This window comes from Phoxinus phoxinus (genome assembly GCF_949152265.1).
Source record: "Phoxinus phoxinus genome assembly, chromosome: 18".
Lineage (NCBI taxonomy): Eukaryota > Metazoa > Chordata > Actinopteri > Cypriniformes > Leuciscidae > Phoxinus > Phoxinus phoxinus.
In genome coordinates this window covers 20,201,444-20,218,854 of record NC_136893.1, presented here as the reverse complement: position 1 = coordinate 20,218,854, position 17,411 = coordinate 20,201,444, and the positions used below count along the sequence as shown (strand labels likewise).

Sequence of the window (17,411 nt, the reverse complement as noted above, 5' to 3'; positions counted from 1 at the left end):
CAGGTTTGAGCTGTGTTTTTGTTTTGTTTTTATATCCAGTGTTGGTTTCAGTCCTAAACATTTTAGCTTATTTCCAGGTTCGAATTAGGCTACATTTTGATTCCCAGTTTTTCATTTTCAGTGTGGACTTATTTGGACTTATTGTGTTTGTTATTTAGTAGCATAGGTAGGTTACAATAAAATGATGCTGTATATAGGTTTCCAATGAGCACATTTCTTTATAAAACATTTAGACTTTTAAACGTGCGGAGGCTGTGATTGGCTCAGGGCGAGGCCACGTGACGGACCGACGCCTCGCGCTGCAGCGGTCAGCGAGTGCAAGTGTGCGATAACAGCAGCAGCGGCTCTGTCTGGAGCTCACACTGTACATTACAGAAGCCCCCTCCTCTGGAAGACGGTGTTTCTCCCATTATGGGCGACAAGAAAAGCCCATCCAGGTATAGAAACATCTTATTTCCTCTGTATTTTCATAAAGCATCTTGCGCGTTTGTGTACATTGAAGAATAGCCGCGTAGTGCGGTTGAAGTCTACTTATTTTTCCTGGTCGGATTTAACGGAAAAAAAGCGCAGCCATGGCGGATACGAAGCCTTGCCTGACTCCCGGTATCCAGCTTTAGACAAAGGGAATTTAGGAAACGCCTCCTCTCTTCTTCTTTCTTCGCCTTTTTTTCAACAGATAAAGCCCCTTTATCCTTTAGGCTTGCAAAATCGTCAAATTGCAAGTGTTATTGTGTGTTTGTAAAGGACAGGCGTCTTCTACGACAGCACGCAGAATTAAGTGCATGATGACACTCGCACTAATTAGGGTGCAGCATGCTATTTAAATACCCTAACCATTTCCTCTTTAAATCTTGCAGGCCAAAAAGACAAGCCAAGCCCTCTGCAGACAACGGATTTTGGGACTGTAGCGTCTGCACCTTCAAAAACAGTGCAGAGGCATTCAAATGCAGTATATGTGATGTGCGGAAAGGTACATCTACAAGGTAAAGTGACACTGCAGCTTATAAGAGGGAGTTAGGCATTCATAGCCACCATAAACACATTGCACATGCATGCAGTGAGGATGTCGAAATTAATATTAAGGCTTGTTGTTGTGGATTGTGTCTTTATCCATGCTGACGTCATTTGATTCCTGTAGAATTTCAATGACACTCTAGGACAGGATCCGGCTGGTATGGAGGTATCCTGCGCACAGGGCCCCATTATAAGATCCTATAGGAAATGAAATGCTGCATTAAGCATCTGATTTGTTAGTGCAACGTTGATGTTTTGTGATGCACGCTGAGCTGTTTGTTCAGTACTGTGCAAAATATGAAACACGCTGCTGTTTTTATGCAGCTTGATGTACTGCTGTGGTCGCTAATGCACTGATGCTATCATATTAATGATGTTATGTGCTAGAATTTAGGGGACGATTGGCGCCTATGGCATGCAACCAAGATGTAGGAAAGGGGGTCAGTCTGTAAAAAAAGAAAAGAAAAAGAAGATGTATAGGCCCATGGTGAAGATGATGCATTTAAAATATTTTGGAGTTGATCATCTGCATGTGCGTAGTTGTTTTGCAAAAGCAAAGCACAGATGGTAGTGTAATATTATAATTATGCGAGCTGTTTCAGATGTCCCAGTAGTGGATAATGAGATACAGTGGGGATATTTCTGACACTTTTTCTAGGTCACTTATCAAATAAGCGAATTTGTGGTATTGAACGTGTGAACTGTTCTGTACAAAATATCCGAAACATTCGGTTCTTTCCGGAGCATTCTCAAAAAAGATGGACGTACCAAAGACATTCTGAAATGTATTTTTTTTTTATTCAAATTTTGTGCTGACAATTCTAATAAAAAAGATTGTATTATATCCTTAAAAATGCACAAAAAAAACAATAATAATAATTTGCCAGTGGTCTCAGACGTTTAAACCCAAATATATTTAAAGTTTTTCATCTTTCATGTTTTTCAAAAGGATTGCTCTTGAAATTGACGATCATGAAAGAAACACGGTTTTCTCCATTACCTACATGTTTTCAGCTAAATATACTAGTGGGATGAATGTGGCTCTATCGCAGGTGTTATATATATCTCTGCAAAAGTGACCGTCTTTTCATGTATTGTGTGTGTATGGTGTGAAGTACGCAGGCATCTCCTCTCGGCATAAATTGCATGCTTGAATGTGGATTTTCTAGCTTTGTTGAAGCAACAGGATCAGTCCGTGCTCTCTTGTAGAGAGGTTGTTTGATGATGGCGTTCTGCTGACTTGAGTCAGTGTCATCTACACCAGGGTAGCAACAGCTGAGGGACATTTCCCTGCCGATAGCCGATTATTCAGAATGATATCTGCCGATACTGATACCGATAGTTTAATTTTCTCGAGTTGGTTCACCAAAAAATGAAAATGATCCCATTATTTACTCACTCTCAAGCCACCCAAGGTGTATATGACTTTCTTCTTTCGTCCAAACTCAATTGGAGTTATATTAAAAATGATCCTGGCTCTTCCAAACTTTATAATGGGAGTGAATGGTAACCTAGATTTTGAAGCCCCAAAAAGTGCATCCATCCATCATAAAAGTAATCCATACGACTACAGTGGGTTAATAAATGCCTTCTGAAGCGAAACGATGCGTTTTTGTACAGAAATTATCCATATTTATATAACTTTATAAACTATAATCACTGGCTTCTGGTAACAGCCGTACACGAGTCTAGTTCCGGCGCAGGAGTGACCTCTGACCCGACGCATGATGTAGGAGTAGCGTAAGCTTCAGTGAGAGTCGACGCCTCTTGCGGTTCAAACAAACAGGGCTGGGCAACGAACTCAAGCTCCTCCCACTTTCTCTGTAGAAAATCTCGCTTTAGACTTCTGATTCGTGACTGGTGTTTTGTTCTGTCCTCTGTGCTTCCACGTTCATCAATACGTTGTGTCAGGTTAGGGGTCATTCTCCCGCCGTAAAAGCTAGTTATTATAGCTAATGAAGTTTTAAATATGGATATTTTTCTTACACAAACGCATCGCTTCGCTTCAGACGGCCTTTTTAACCCTCTGGAGCCGTATTGATTATTATTTATGGTGAATTGATGCATTTTTTGGGCTTCAAAATCACCCCCCCCCCCCATTCACTACCATTATAAAACTATGATTGTGTTCGTCTGAAAGAAGATAGTCATATACATCTAGGATGGCTTGAGGGTGAGTAAATCATGGGATCATTTTCAGTTTTGGGTGAACTATCCCTTTGAGTGACATTATTCACAAGCTTTTTTATTGAAGTCTTTCCGTGGTTTAAACACTGATTTAGCGATTACATGAGGCATGATACATTTCGGTAAGTTGCATGTTTTTTTTTGTGCTATAACATGTATTGAAGAGGAAGAGAAGACTCGCGCTGCGGACACTACTGCAATCTGTCACCTCACATTTAAGAGCGTCAAAACACCATTTATTGTTTCAATTTCGTGATAAAATGGACAGAATGTAAAAGCTGAGACTTTGTTTTTATCAGAAGTAACAAAGCACAAAACTATTTGCGATTATTAGATGAGAGGCGCAGCGCCCTGGCTTGAACTACATAGGGTCAAATAGAGCCTGCTTTATGTCGCTATTGTTATTGTCACGTTAACTGAGACAGCCCTAGATTCAACACAAGATATTTTACACACACACACACACACACACACACACACACACACACACACACACACACACACACACACACACACACACACACACACAGTATGATTTGCAGTCTGACACGTTTTTCCACCCCCTTATGATTGACAGGATATCATTGGCTGTTTTTAAACAGGTGGCTGAAAATTATTGGCTGATACATCTGTGCATTCCTAGTACCACACAGAAACCCAGTATTGTGCTGTAGAGTGGACCACACACATATACTAGTGCACAAAATGGTCAAAGTAGTTTTTCAGTTGTCAAACTTTGCAATGGGGATTTTGGCAAAACTCGAAACTGTGATATAACGCCATAATCGCAGTTAATTGGTAAGGGGATGCAATTTTACTAGTCTAGGTATTATATAAAGGGTTTCTGTTAATGTTTAGGACGTTGTAGCAAAGAGAATGTGTTTTTATTTGTTCTTTTAATGAGATTAGGGAATGGAGATAATGTGCTGTCAGTATGAAGTTAGATCTGGAGCAGGTAATATAATTAGAGCATCATAGAGAGCCGCCAATCAATGACATGAACTGCCAGCGGGGTATTATTAACTCGGATCCATGAATATTTACTGTGATTCTCTCTTAACTGAAATTCACTCTTTTTTTTTTCCAGAGAGGTAATGTTTACAGTACACACCCCTCACTCATACCCTTAAAGCAAACTTGTTTGCCTAGAATTGATCTCTCAATTCTCTAATATAGTATTGAGACATGAAACTCCATATGTTGTAATTATTGATAGAATGATATATCCAGGGCTGGATTTACCTCATATTGTGACTTAGGCGAAAGCTACTTTTGGGCCCCCTCACACCGTATGACCAAAACCGCTACTATTGTGGCTTTATATGTGATCATATACTCTCATGTGTCATTATTATATTATTAACACTTAACCAAAATCAAGCTCAAATTAGCTTGCATCGGAGGCAGTCAGTCCATCGCATCACGGTTTCATCAGTTTAAAGTTATGAAGATTATTGTAGCTGTAGCTATGTGGGCGCTCGTTTAAAATGGACACCCCCTGTTTTTCTGTTGTTGATTTTTCTGTCATTTGGCCAAAATCTCACATTATAATGTAGCGCACAGGCTGTTTTGGCTGTGACTCAAGGACAAATGCAAGACGCTCTTATCTACTCCTCAAATACATAAAAGATTACCCTTTATATAGTGTTTCTTGACTGAAGAAAACGCTTTACTTATTCAGAGAACCAGTTCTTTATTTACACTAGGGTTGTTTACACTTCAGTGTGGCAAAATAAGGGACACCCATTCCCCCCCCCCCCCATGCTCAACTTTGACAAAGTCATTTTTATTGTTATAATTGTGATTTCATAATATGTAGATATGAATCCAACTAAAAGCTATTGAAAATATGTATTTTAGTCAAATAGCAAATGGTGTAGCTCTGCAGCCATCTACTAAAGTGATCATTTCTTTACTTTTAAAACAGCATTTTCCAAAAGATGGGCAAAAATCTTACACTAAACCATGTCAACCATGTGTTTTTACTGTTTTTGTTTAAAAAATATTTATTTATATAGCCTAAAGTAAAAAAATATATAATAAATCCTCCTAAAACTATAAATCCTAAAAAAAAAACTATTATGTTTCAAAATTACATTTTGTTGAAACAACACAAGTGTGACTTTTTCCCCCCACACTAACATAAAAAACAGATATTATTCAAATTTATTTAATTTTTTTTTGTAGATGTAGAAAGTGTTGTCAACCGTGCAAAGTCTCACATCATTTGGACAAATATAATGTTTTATTTATTTCAGCAAACGTCATTTGGGGTCAAAGACCCGAACAGCGCACGAGGGGTTAAAAAACGTGCAGGTTTACAGCGCATGTTCACGAGACTCAGTCGCTATAGAAACAAAGACGCTAAAATGCAATCACGCAATGAGCTTCTCTACTAAGAAATTGATTTCTTTATATTTGCTATTAGTATTATCCATACTGCAAAATCCTTATGTTTTTATTCAACTATATGTGGGCCTAATGTAAAATACGGGACAAATCGCGTCCCTTATTGATTTGATACGGGACACATCATCTTACTTGTAAATACGGGACGATTCCGTATTTTAAGGGACGGGTGGCAACCCTAATTTACACTTCATCGTAAATAAGCAGAGTGGCTCCAGACTGCTTGTGGCACTTCATTCAGGATAGAGACGGGGCGGAGTTATGAGGTTTGACTGACAGATTGAGGAGGCAATGGAGTTACGAGAGTTTTGTCACAAGCTCTTTTTAATACTTCTTATTGGTTAAATATTTGAAAAACCGTCAGACGTAAAGGGTGACCAAAGTGATGATTTATGTTAAAAAGGACAATATTTTAAATTGTATTGATTATAAAGTTACTGTCTTTCATAGTTTTAGGATTAAAGTGAAATAATAATAATTTAAAAATATATAATTTCTCCTCATTGTATTGGGCCCCCTTGGACGTAAATCCATTTTATGCAAAAGTCATTGCCATGTTGAGAGTATCTGCTTTGGTCAATAGCATGCCATTTTTCCAAACTGAAGTAGTTGCTTTCCCCCTTTCCCATCAGTTCTTAGCCTATATATTGCCAGGCTTTAACAATAGGCAATTCACATTTTGTAATATTTTCAATAATATTATATAGCTTTTTAATTACCGTAATACACTACTGGTCAAAAGTTTTTGGGTCTGTAAGATTTTCTGTTATGGAGACCAAAAAAAAAAAAACGTAAAACAGTAATATTGTAAAATATTATTAAAATGTTCTATTTGAATACATTTTAAGTTGTAGATTATTCCTGTGATGCAAAGCTGAATTTTCAGCATCATTACTCCAGTCTTCAGTGTCACATGATCCTTCAGAAATCATTCTAGTATAATGATTTGATGCTTAAGAAACATTTCTAATTATTATGCTTCATATTTGAGTAGAAACCACAAAACTTTTTTTCTTTGCTGAATATGAAGTTTAAAAGAACAACATTTCTTCAGTCTCCCATGTCTTTACTGTCATGATTTAAAGAGGTGGTAAAATGCCACACAAGACCTCACAAGATGTAAAATAAATCTAAATCTGTGTGAGAAGTTTTAGTACAAAATACCCCACAGATATTTTTATATAGCATGTTAAAGTTGTCACTTTTTGAGGGTTTGCAAAAACGCACCGTTTTGTTCCTGGCCCTTTAAATGCAAATATGAGCTGCTGCAGAGGGCGGGGTTTCAAGAGCTGGTGTGTGTTAGCAGCTGCGATTACCTCACACAGACACACTAAAATGACAGAAACTGTTCTGTCTTTAATGTTAAAACGGAGTCAGACAAAGATGGAGAGACTCAAGAAGAAATGACAACATGTAGAAGCAACAGGACGTCTCTGAATGGTTAGTTGATGAATTTATGTTGCTGATGTGGCGTTAACTATCTTCAATTAGGATATTCTGTCATGGAGTTGTCACTGTTGTGAGATGCACACAGAGTGACTTTCTATTGCATGTGAAAAGATGGATGCTAAAGTTTGAGCTGACTCACAAATGTACTCTTAAACAACAACTCTTCCTCTTCTCAACATGGACTGTGTGTTCCCGGGGGCGGGGTTTATGTACATTTTAGGGTTGTTGATGTCACTAAACCCGGAGGAATGTTGTGTAGTCCCTACTAGTTTGTTGTAGTCCTTTTCATTAAAAGCAAATATCTTCCTTTGCTTTGAACTTTGAGCGTTGTAACTTTGCAGATGTTTTTTATGCTCAAACAGCAAGATTACACACTAACTAAAGTTAGAAAAGTGAAATCATACTTAACCACCCCTTTAATGCATCTTTGCTGAATAAAGATATTAAGTTCTTTCAAAAAATATCTTACTGACCCCAAACTTTTAAAGAGGGGTGTCTTTTTGATTTGTTTAACATTTTTAGGGTCATTATGATTCCCATACATCCATTTAATAGTTTTCATGATTTTACTATTAAAACTAATATGGAAACAGTTAGTAGTACTTAGTATGTGTGTCCTAAATGTATGTACATATTAGGATAAATGCAGGTAAAATGGGACATGTTAGGTTTTGTATTTTGCATTTCTTTTGCATAACACTTCTAAAATGGTGGCGTGTGAGGGTTGTCTGGCAGCATATATTAAAACGCCAGTGGCAAAGAAGCAGAAACGGTCCCACTTTACCTGAGTTCACTCTGTCCTGCTCCCTATATATTGGCATAGCACTTGATTTCTGGTAACATTATCTTTTCCAGAAAACCTAGGATAAACTCTCAACTCGTGGCACAGCAGGTCGCTCAACAGTGCGCCGCCCCACCCCCAGCCAAGAAAGAAAGAAGGGAAAGGACAGACAGACACCTGCCTGACGACGACCACTTCGACATGGACAACTCCGACTCAGATAGACTCAGCAGTCTCCACCCTGACTCCGACCATCCCGAGAGATTAGGTCTGGATGGAGGTCAGCTTGAACGTGGACATTCTCATAAGGATCGGAGACAGGAACGCGGGCTGGACAAACCGCAAATGCTCGATACAGACAGGGGGCCTGAGCGAACAGGACTGACCCCAAACCTGCTGCAGCAACAGCAGCAGCAGCAGCAGCAGCAACAACAGCAACAGCAGCAGCACAACAGAACAGACAGAGAGCACACGGACAGAGCAATTCTGGAAAAACTTCAGCCTCACAGAGAGCACATGGAGAAGGATCATCCGCACACGGCAGACTCTGGAATGCAGCCCGCAGAGAGGATGGGAGCAGAGAGAGAGGAAATCAAAAAAGGGAAAATAGAGCGAGCCATGGTGGAGAAACACAAAGAGAGACATAAAAGCCTGACGCCCAGTAAAAAACCCACTGCTAAGAAGATAAAGTGAGTGGTGTTATGCAACCATGCTCCGCAAATAGTCTTTTATGGTCCTGGTTTGATCCAATCAGATTAGGGCTGCACAATTAATCGCAATTAACATGAAATTGCGCTTAAACCGATTTGGCTTTTTGCAATTATGAAATCGCAAAGGCTATGATTTAATTTTTCTCGTTCTTTTTTTTTCGTATTTTTGTTTATGTGCAGCTTGTCAGTGAGGTACGGCTCTGTGATCATTAGTAGTAAATGCTGCTCCATCTGAAATCACTGTGAGTTTGAGTCGTTTATAACATGCATTTGAAAAAGCAACCAAACATCTTTCCAAACATGAGAAGCATTTATGAACCTCTTGTCCACCAAAAGTCAACATTTAATAACATGTTTTTACTCACTCACTTCATAACGACAGTTGAGCTCATCCTTTTGAGATAATGTGGCTTCTTACTCCGAATAAGGCGGTCGTGTGTTTATTAGTCATGTTTAATCAATCAAAGAGTTTCAATCATCTGTTTATTCAGCTACAGCGATAGTATAATGCCCATAGGGATTTCCTGGAATTATGTGCAGTGTCTACTTCTGCGGGGCATATTTGGCGTGTCTGCGTGAGAGCGCCCTCTGGCTTTCAGATGGAGCAGCATTTACTACTGATCACAGAGCCGTGCTGCACTGACAAGCTGCGCATTAAATAATCGCAGCCTTTGCCAAATCGCTTGCGGTTTCATTTCGATTATTCGTGCAGCCATAAATCAGATATTGGTTAAAGGGCTGTCAAAGACAAACACATGCAACTAATACATGATGGCAACTAATACATGATGGCAATTTCTTCTAAACCTGTTGACACGTTGTCAATTTTACATTATAGGGTGCAACAGTCGGGTTCCAGAAGTAAAAATCCCATTCATTTCGAATTGATTTTTGACGATAACTTATAAACCATTTAAGATACAACGACTACTGTGAGCTACACGTTTGTTAATCGATGGTATATTTGTTGAAGCCATCAGCCTGCATTATTTCAACTTATTTTTTAAATAATAATGTTTAAAGGTTGGGTAGGCAATTTTGGAGAGGCTAGCTTTGAAAGTATAAGATCCCTTCAGAGAGTCTCCAAAACCACACTTCCTCTACAATACATGAATATGCACAATTTTGTCATTTCGGCGTTGATAGTGTTGCCAGAGAAACTCATGCGAGTCAGGTAGAACATCACCGGTTGCTATCTTGTGCTATTATGGTCACGACGACATGGTGTGAACGCAGCATAAGCTCATTGTTTTGGTTTAGGAGGAGCTGTGAAAGGTGGCTGGTGTTTGTTTGTGTTTGTCTACAACTCTGCATAGCCTCATGAAATGATGATGTGTGATGTCTGCGTGAGTATGTGCGAGGAGGTATGGAAATGCATATGTTGACAGGCAGGTTGGACATCGTATCATTGCTTTCAGACTGATTGGACGATCATTTTGTTGGTCCTGAGACTTCCACAGAAGAAGTATATACCTATATATATTTATATTTAGACTGCTTCTATTATTGATTGCTATCAGGATGTGAAGAGAGTTTATACCAGAATAACAGTGTTTAGGATTTTTTTTTTTTTTTTGCCTACCCTACCTTTAACGGGAATTCCTGGTGAAAAACTACATTACCCATGATTCTGCAGTGAATTTCCACCAATCAGAAACAAAACAAGCACACTTTAGAGCCGCCCACTCCCATGAAGCACCATGCATAACATAATGGAATCTCTCTAAGATTTAATTTGTGATTTGCAGTGCTCTCTCGAGTCAAGCCATCTTTATATAGCGTTTTATGCGATAGAAATTGTTTCAAAGCAGCTTTGCACTGACAACAGGAAAATTATTCAATGATGCATTAATTTCGGCTGTACAGCAGCTCTAAAAGAAAATAGTGTCATTGTTCAGCTGACTTTAATTCAGTGTTGATTCAGTTCCGTTGTAAAGATCATCAATTATTCAATTAGTTAATTTCATATATAGAGCAGTTCTGCATAAAACAGTGATGTCATCATCCAGCTTAGTTCAGTTCTTATGCAACAGTGTCAGTACAGTAATATTGTTGAATATTAAGTGTCCTCCATTAAGCAAACCAGAGACAAGGAACCCAAACTCCATCAGGTGACAGAATGGAGAAAATAAACTTCGGGAGAAACCAGGCTCAGTCGGGGGGGCCAGTTTTATCCCAATTTAAAACACTTTTTTGCTTCAAATCAAAGTTTGTAATGTTGGAATTCACCTTGTAGCTGGTTGGTTTGGTTTATGGCTTATAACTCTTTAAAAAATCCAGATGGGAAAAAAAATGCTTCCGGAACCAAGGCCGCTGCAAAAAGTGGGCGCACACTGTTGCGCTCTATAACGGTTTCATTCTGTTTTGTCTTCTTTCTATTCAGGGCTGATTGAAACAGGAGCAGTACAAGTATTGTACAAAAATATTCATTTTTTGGACACTTGACTCATGTACTGAACGGGTGATATTTAAATGCTAAGCTTAAATGAGACAAGCACCCATTTTTGTAATGTTCCTCTTTTGTAAGTCGCTTTGGATGAAAGCATCTGCTAAATGAATAAATGCAAATGTTAGTGAAAACACCAATGGAGGACTGCAGGCCTGCTACAAAAACAAGTTAACACTTGAGTCTAGAAGTGTGGGAATAATTGAATGGTAATAGTTTACTAATGCATATTGTAACTTTACAGGCCGAAACTCCTCCAGAAAGGTCCGGCTGGGGAAAGTAACGGCATGAAGGCTGGGAAATCTGTCACGAAGAATAACAAATCTATAGTTTCACGGTAAGTTGATCTGTTCTTCAACCGTTTTCTTTAAGTCGGCATGAATTGGTATGAATGGATCTATCCATCCATTCAATAACCAATGGATAGAGCCAAGTCTCCCTCCCCGTCACCCTACTACTACACCCTACATCACGAAACGTAAGAAGAAGAAAAAAGCTCTGTTGTTACTTCCGTTACACTGACTTTAAGGCAGGCGTCTACCTGCATTATTAGAGTATTCTTGATTCCTACTAAAGACTTCACATTCAATTTAAACTGTTACTGCTTTGAGTCATTAAGGGGAAATCCAATGAGCGGCTAATAGTCTTTTCCATTGCATAATCCATGGGCTCTTTAACTTGCCAGCAACGTAGACCGCTAAAACTGGATTATCATATATGCAGAACTTTGGGTTGAATGACACATTTAAATATACTCTCTGTAATGACAGTTTCGCAGTTTAAAGTACTTTTAGTGTACACTTATACAAAGTATATTCATATAGCCATATTAGTGGCCTAGAAAAGCTGTTTTATTGTGCAGAAGAGAGCCCAACCCTTATAAAGGGTGTTATCACATGACCAGCTAAATAATACTCTCTTTATCCTCTTATTAAAAGACTGAATTAATGATTGGTTGCAAAAACATTTACTTTTGCATACACTTGATGTAGGTTCACTTTGGAATGGCTGCCAATGGTTTTTGGAAAGTCTGTTTGTGCTCAGAATGATGTAGGTTCTGCAAATACTGCATTCAAACAACAACCTTTAAATAACCTTTAACCAATAACCTTTAAAAAACAACAACCTTTAAACGATGCTAACTTGCTTTATATTTAAATGGATAGTTCAAACGAAAATCATTAATTACTCTTGATTAAGTACTAAACCCGTAAGACTTTCATTCATCTTCAAAACACAATGAAAATATCTTTCATTAAACCTGTGGGATTTTAGTCACTCCATTGTCCATTCCACCAAAACTTTGACACTTCAAAAAATGAATAAAGATTGTAAATTGAAACTGTATGAATTGAGCTGTTTAATTCAAATCTCCTGAAGAGACACGGATAATAAACATTGATCAACGCATATAGAGCACATCAAATATTGTAAATGAAAGCTCAAACATACTTGCTTGATGTAGGAAACAAACCTCATTGGTTGCAAGCATGTTTGAGCTTACATTTACAATATTTGTTTGTATGTGAATGAAAGCCTAATCTGTTCATCGTGTAAAGTGATCGTGTCTCTTCGATTCATACGGATTACTTTTACAGTGTTTTTTTTTTAACTTCATGATGTTTGAAAGTTTTGGTTGTGTGAGCTTTCAATGGAGGGACAGAAATCTCTCATATTTCATTCAAATATCTTTATTGGTGTTTCGAAGATTAATAAAAGCATTAGGTTTGGAAGCAGTGTTATTTTTTAGTTAGTTTAAGTTTTTGTGTGTGTGTTTGTCATTTTTATTCTTTTTGTTTCATTCTTTGAAACGTCTAGTTTTTATTGATTATTTCAGTTTTTAAAGTTTAACTAATCAAAGTTTAACTTGACAACTAGCTGAAATAAATTAATACATTTATTTCAAGTTATGTGAATGTTTATTTTTATTTTAGTTAACTATAATCAGTGTAAGTTAGAGGGATGCACGATATATCGGCCACCATATTGGTATCGGGTGATATGTTAATTTTTAATGTTACATTGTTATCGGTCCAATAAGAAAATTTGGTAAATATCTTGAAGCCGATAGATAATGGATTATTTCTTTCAGTTGGGACACTTTAGATGCGCACTGTTTGCCATTATGGTTTTGAATTGCTTGAAATGATTAGAATTTATTTATCTTTTGGTAAGGAAAGTTGGCCATAGGAGTGTAAAATTAAACTTACACTAGTTCAATCTAGGCTACTGTACATTTTATGTTTGATTTATGTCGAAGTGCTTGGGACTCTTGTTTTTGTAATCGGGCTCTCAATAATAATATAAAAATTTAGATGTATCGGCCAATATATCGGTTGTCGGGCCTCAAATGTAAAGAATTATCGGTATCGGCCAAAATTTTCATATCCGTGCATCCCTAGTAAGTTACTCTAAAAAGTTATTAATTACTAGCTTCTAATTACATCTTTAATAGTGTAATCTGATTACTGTACTAATTACTCTCTCTAAAAAGTTTTGAAGATGATATACATGAAACTGCTCTTTTAGATAAATAATGGAAAAAAAAAATCCATTTTATACATTCTAAAATTAGTTGTTGAATCCACTTTTGTTTAATATAGAATTGTTCTATATTCAGTGCTTGAAGTGGGGGGGGGGAGGTGCCGGTACTCTCTTGCATTGGCAAATCATGATATTTGAGATTTCTACAGTGAAAAACAACTTGGAGATATGCTGGTACAACAACAATTTATTGTTGAAAAATTGTACGCAAGAAAAAGTGCAGGTACGCTTGAGTAAAATGTAGAAGGTCCGCCCCACTTCAAACACTGTCTATAGTCTATACAGTATTTAATGCAATTACATCAGAAGTAACTAAATAAATTACAAATAAAATTAATAAAAACAGTAATCCCTTACCTTACTTTTTCAAGTGAAAAGTAATTAGATTGCAGTATTTAATAACTTGGTAATGCATTACACCCAACACTGACGATAATGACCCTGTTTGAAACAACATGAGGGCGAATAAATGATGACTGAATTTATTTTACGGGGAAATTACCCTTTAATATTAAACACTACACTAACATATATATGTATGTATATGTGTGTAAGGGATAATGTAGAGCGAGGTGGTTGTTATAGCGAATACAACCCCGACAGGCTGGTTAGGTCTTGAATCAGCCTGAAGACCTTGTATTCGCTATAACAACCGCCTCGCTCTACATTATCCCGCTTATTACATGGCTACCTACCAAATAAATCAATCATTTTACACAAAATATTGATTTAAAAAGGAGTTTATTGATTTTAAAATGATTGTATCGCTTCCGCTAAAGAACACCGTGTCCATGGCAACGCTCTGTTTTTCATGGCAACGGTGTGTTTTCAAGAAATAATAGACCGCATTCTACATTAGAATTCAACCAAGCCATGTAATAAATATATATAATGTATATGTATTGTAATACACGTATAATTCCTTCTTGCTCTGTTTTTCTGTTGCTCTTCAGACCTAAACTGAAGAACATAGACAGGAGCTCGGCTCAGCAGCTCGCTATCACAGTGGGCAATGTGACTGTCATCATCACAGACTTTAAGGAGAAGACTCGCTCCTCCTCCACCTCCTCCTCCACGGTCGCCTCCAGTGCTGGCTCTGAGCAGCAGCACCTGAGCTCCAGCTCGGAGAGCACAGACAAGGGGTCGTCCCGCGCCTCCACGCCCAGAAGAGACCACTCCTCTGGGCAGAACGAGACCCTGTGAAGGGCGAGAGATTCAGACACGCCAATCTCACTGGACGAGGCCTGGAGCTCCTACACTCGTAACTGTACACGGAAGAGGGATCTTTCCAACCCATTCAGACAATGTCCATCTTGACACACCGGCAGAAACGTACCTGTCGAAAACCCTCGTGGTGGAGCACCCTGTAGATTGATGTGTTGATGTTCACGTGAGTCACTGTCACGCCGAGACCCACTGTATATTCTGTGCCCTACTCCTTCCAGATATAATCCATGTTTGTGCACCACGGAAATCAGCGCTCCCAAGTTTGCATTATTATTGTTCATTGTCATTAAAACCGTGCAGACTTTGTGTTTAGAACGTAGATTCGTTTATGCTAAATGTACAGTATCCGAGCTCATTTCTTCATTTCTCAGACAGCTCCGAGTCAACGATCTGTTTCGCAGCTGTAAAACGCGAGTTCTCGACAATAAGATCACGCTTGACCACCGTGTACAGGGAGATTTGTTCCCTTATTATTTCATATGACAAACTCTTGTGTGTTTACATGGTGGAAACACAAACTGTGATTATGTGAGTTTACAGTATTATTATAAATGCAAGGCCAACTTTGAAATCCATACGGTGTACCATGTAGACATGTTTTGTGGTTCACAAGATGATAAGAGAGTATTTAGAATATTGGTCTTTATCTTTCTCTGTTTTTAGACTTTAAACCTTTGAATATTTCTTGTAAAATTATATCGAGATTCACAGGACTGTCTATTATTCATCTTCATGGCGAAGACGCTCAGAAAGTGTGAAGAATGAAACTGGCAGTTGTTGGAATATGAAGCAGCTTATCTATTTGTGAGATTTCATACAGTATATTTACGGTTTACCAAGATCTCTACTGAAAATTGATCACTGATTAATACTCCCAATATAGCGTTATGTTGTAAAAAATTGGCTTCTTCTCGCCCATAAGGACGTTTTGCACAGGTTTACACTCATTCTGACCTTTGTTAAAAATCTAGAAGCTAACGAAGCTAATAAAAACCTTCTCAAACTCATTAAGGTCTCCAAACATGTTGGGCATTTTGATGTGATCGTTAACCTTTTCCATAAGCAGTTATATTCTTGTATAGTAACAAATGTTTACTGTGCTAAAGTCAGCATGAAATGGAAATTTGCCCTATCTATTCTAAATGTGTGTTGTGGATCTTATTGTGAACGATTTATCTGTGCATATCTTTCATTTATAAACATATTTTTTTTGACCTCTTAATTTTTAATCAAAATGTCATAACTGTTCTCTCTGGTGAAGTGACAGACTTCTCTCTATGCAGGAATTTCATAATCATTTAGTTGTTTGCCTCCACTTTTGAGAGCAATTGCAATATCTCAACATCCAATCAACAACTGATGCACAGAAGAACCAAGTCAGATGTACGTCACAATACTGGGGGGAAAAGATCTGTCGCTACTTCATTGTGACTTTAAGATTGGTGCACATAATCCCACAAGCCCTTTCACAAGTTCATTGATTAATTGTTTATTGCAATTTTGATGTAATAGAGTTATATACTCATCCATTTGATGCATACTAAATGTATAGCTGCAGTCCATAACTTTTTGTGTTCAAAGTTTATATAATGAGCGAGTACATCATGAATCCATTTTCCAACCCGTGTTTTTGTCTTATCCTGAATCACTACAGTACACCTATAATAAGTGTTTATATTGGGACTGTTTTAGACACCGCTGCGGAGTAGCACAGTATGTGCGTGACTCGTCATAGACATAAACAGAGAAGTAGTTCCGGCTGTAATGTTCTTCCGCTCGACGCATGCAGTGCTGTTTATTAAAATAATCTGTTTATTATTTTAGATGAATTGACTTAATTCCCCCAAGTGAAATATACTTAATGATCATTTGTTTAAATGTTGATGTTTAGGCATATGTACATGACCCCACTGCCTGAAGCAAGAGAGCCATTGAATCTACCTCAATTTTTAGCAAACCTGCACAGCTTGATTTAGAAAAAGTAAGACATTCCTGTCTTGTTGTTCCTGAAATTACTTGAAGAACAGTGAATTGAAATTCCTAACCCTTTAAATTGAAGGGCAAACACAGGATGTTGATGATACAGTAACATGTCTTATCCACCATCTGGTGTCTGTTTTTTTGGAACATAATTTAGTTCGTTTCTAGCTGGTCTAAACTGGTCGTTAGCAGCTGCCATGCTCCAAAAAACTCTACAGCACCTTAAAGTCAGCTTTAAATGTAAGTTGCGTTAGTTTTCTTCCCTTTTGTGACGCATGTCCGAGTGAAACAGCTTCTCGAGCAAGAGCAAATGTAGTAGTGAGGGACTTGATTTTGTCCATCAGAAATTGATTGGATGGTTGTGGTTTGCTATTGTTGGATCTCATGATGTGAATGACAGGTTGTCCAGCCCTCATGCCAGTGTCATCAGAGAAGAGATGTCTCTGCAACATGATACTGCAATATTCCATAAAAAATAAGAATTGTCAATATTGATCTCATGGTGGCTTTAATCTGGCCAGAGCAGCAAACTGGTTTGGTGTTGTTTTCGTGTTATTTACAAACTATTCATATTTTAATTAGTTTTCATTTAATTTAAGTTTAAGTATTTAGTTAATTTGTTGTTTGCTTTTGTCATTTAAAAACATTACATTTCAATTCAGCT

At 37.8% G+C, this 17,411-nt stretch overlaps 1 protein-coding gene across 1 annotated transcript; it reads left to right on the top strand.

Moving 5' to 3' along the window:
• The first annotated feature begins 206 nt into the window (after window positions 1–206).
• rybpa (RING1 and YY1 binding protein a) lies at window positions 207–15,774 on the top strand. Its single transcript, XM_079587970.1, has 5 exons — window positions 207–437; window positions 858–983; window positions 7,915–8,529; window positions 11,241–11,333; window positions 14,494–15,774. The coding sequence occupies exons 1-5, from the start codon at window positions 412–414 to the stop codon at window positions 14,741–14,743; spliced, it is 1,110 nt and encodes a 369-aa protein (XP_079444096.1). The 5' UTR covers window positions 207–411; the 3' UTR covers window positions 14,744–15,774.
• The last annotated feature ends 1,637 nt before the right edge of the window (window positions 15,775–17,411 follow it).

What these genes read in the sequence shown, in the direction of transcription:
- rybpa (XM_079587970.1), top strand. Translation starts at nt 412, where the DNA reads ATGGGCGACAAGAAAAGCCCATCCAG. An exon ending in CGGAAAGGTACATCTACAAG is followed by an intron (nt 984 to 7,914) that starts GTAAAGTGACAC and finishes TATCTTTTCCAG; the next exon opens with AAAACCTAGGATAAACTCTC. An exon ending in CCCACTGCTAAGAAGATAAA is followed by an intron (nt 8,530 to 11,240) that starts GTGAGTGGTGTT and finishes GTAACTTTACAG; the next exon opens with GCCGAAACTCCTCCAGAAAG.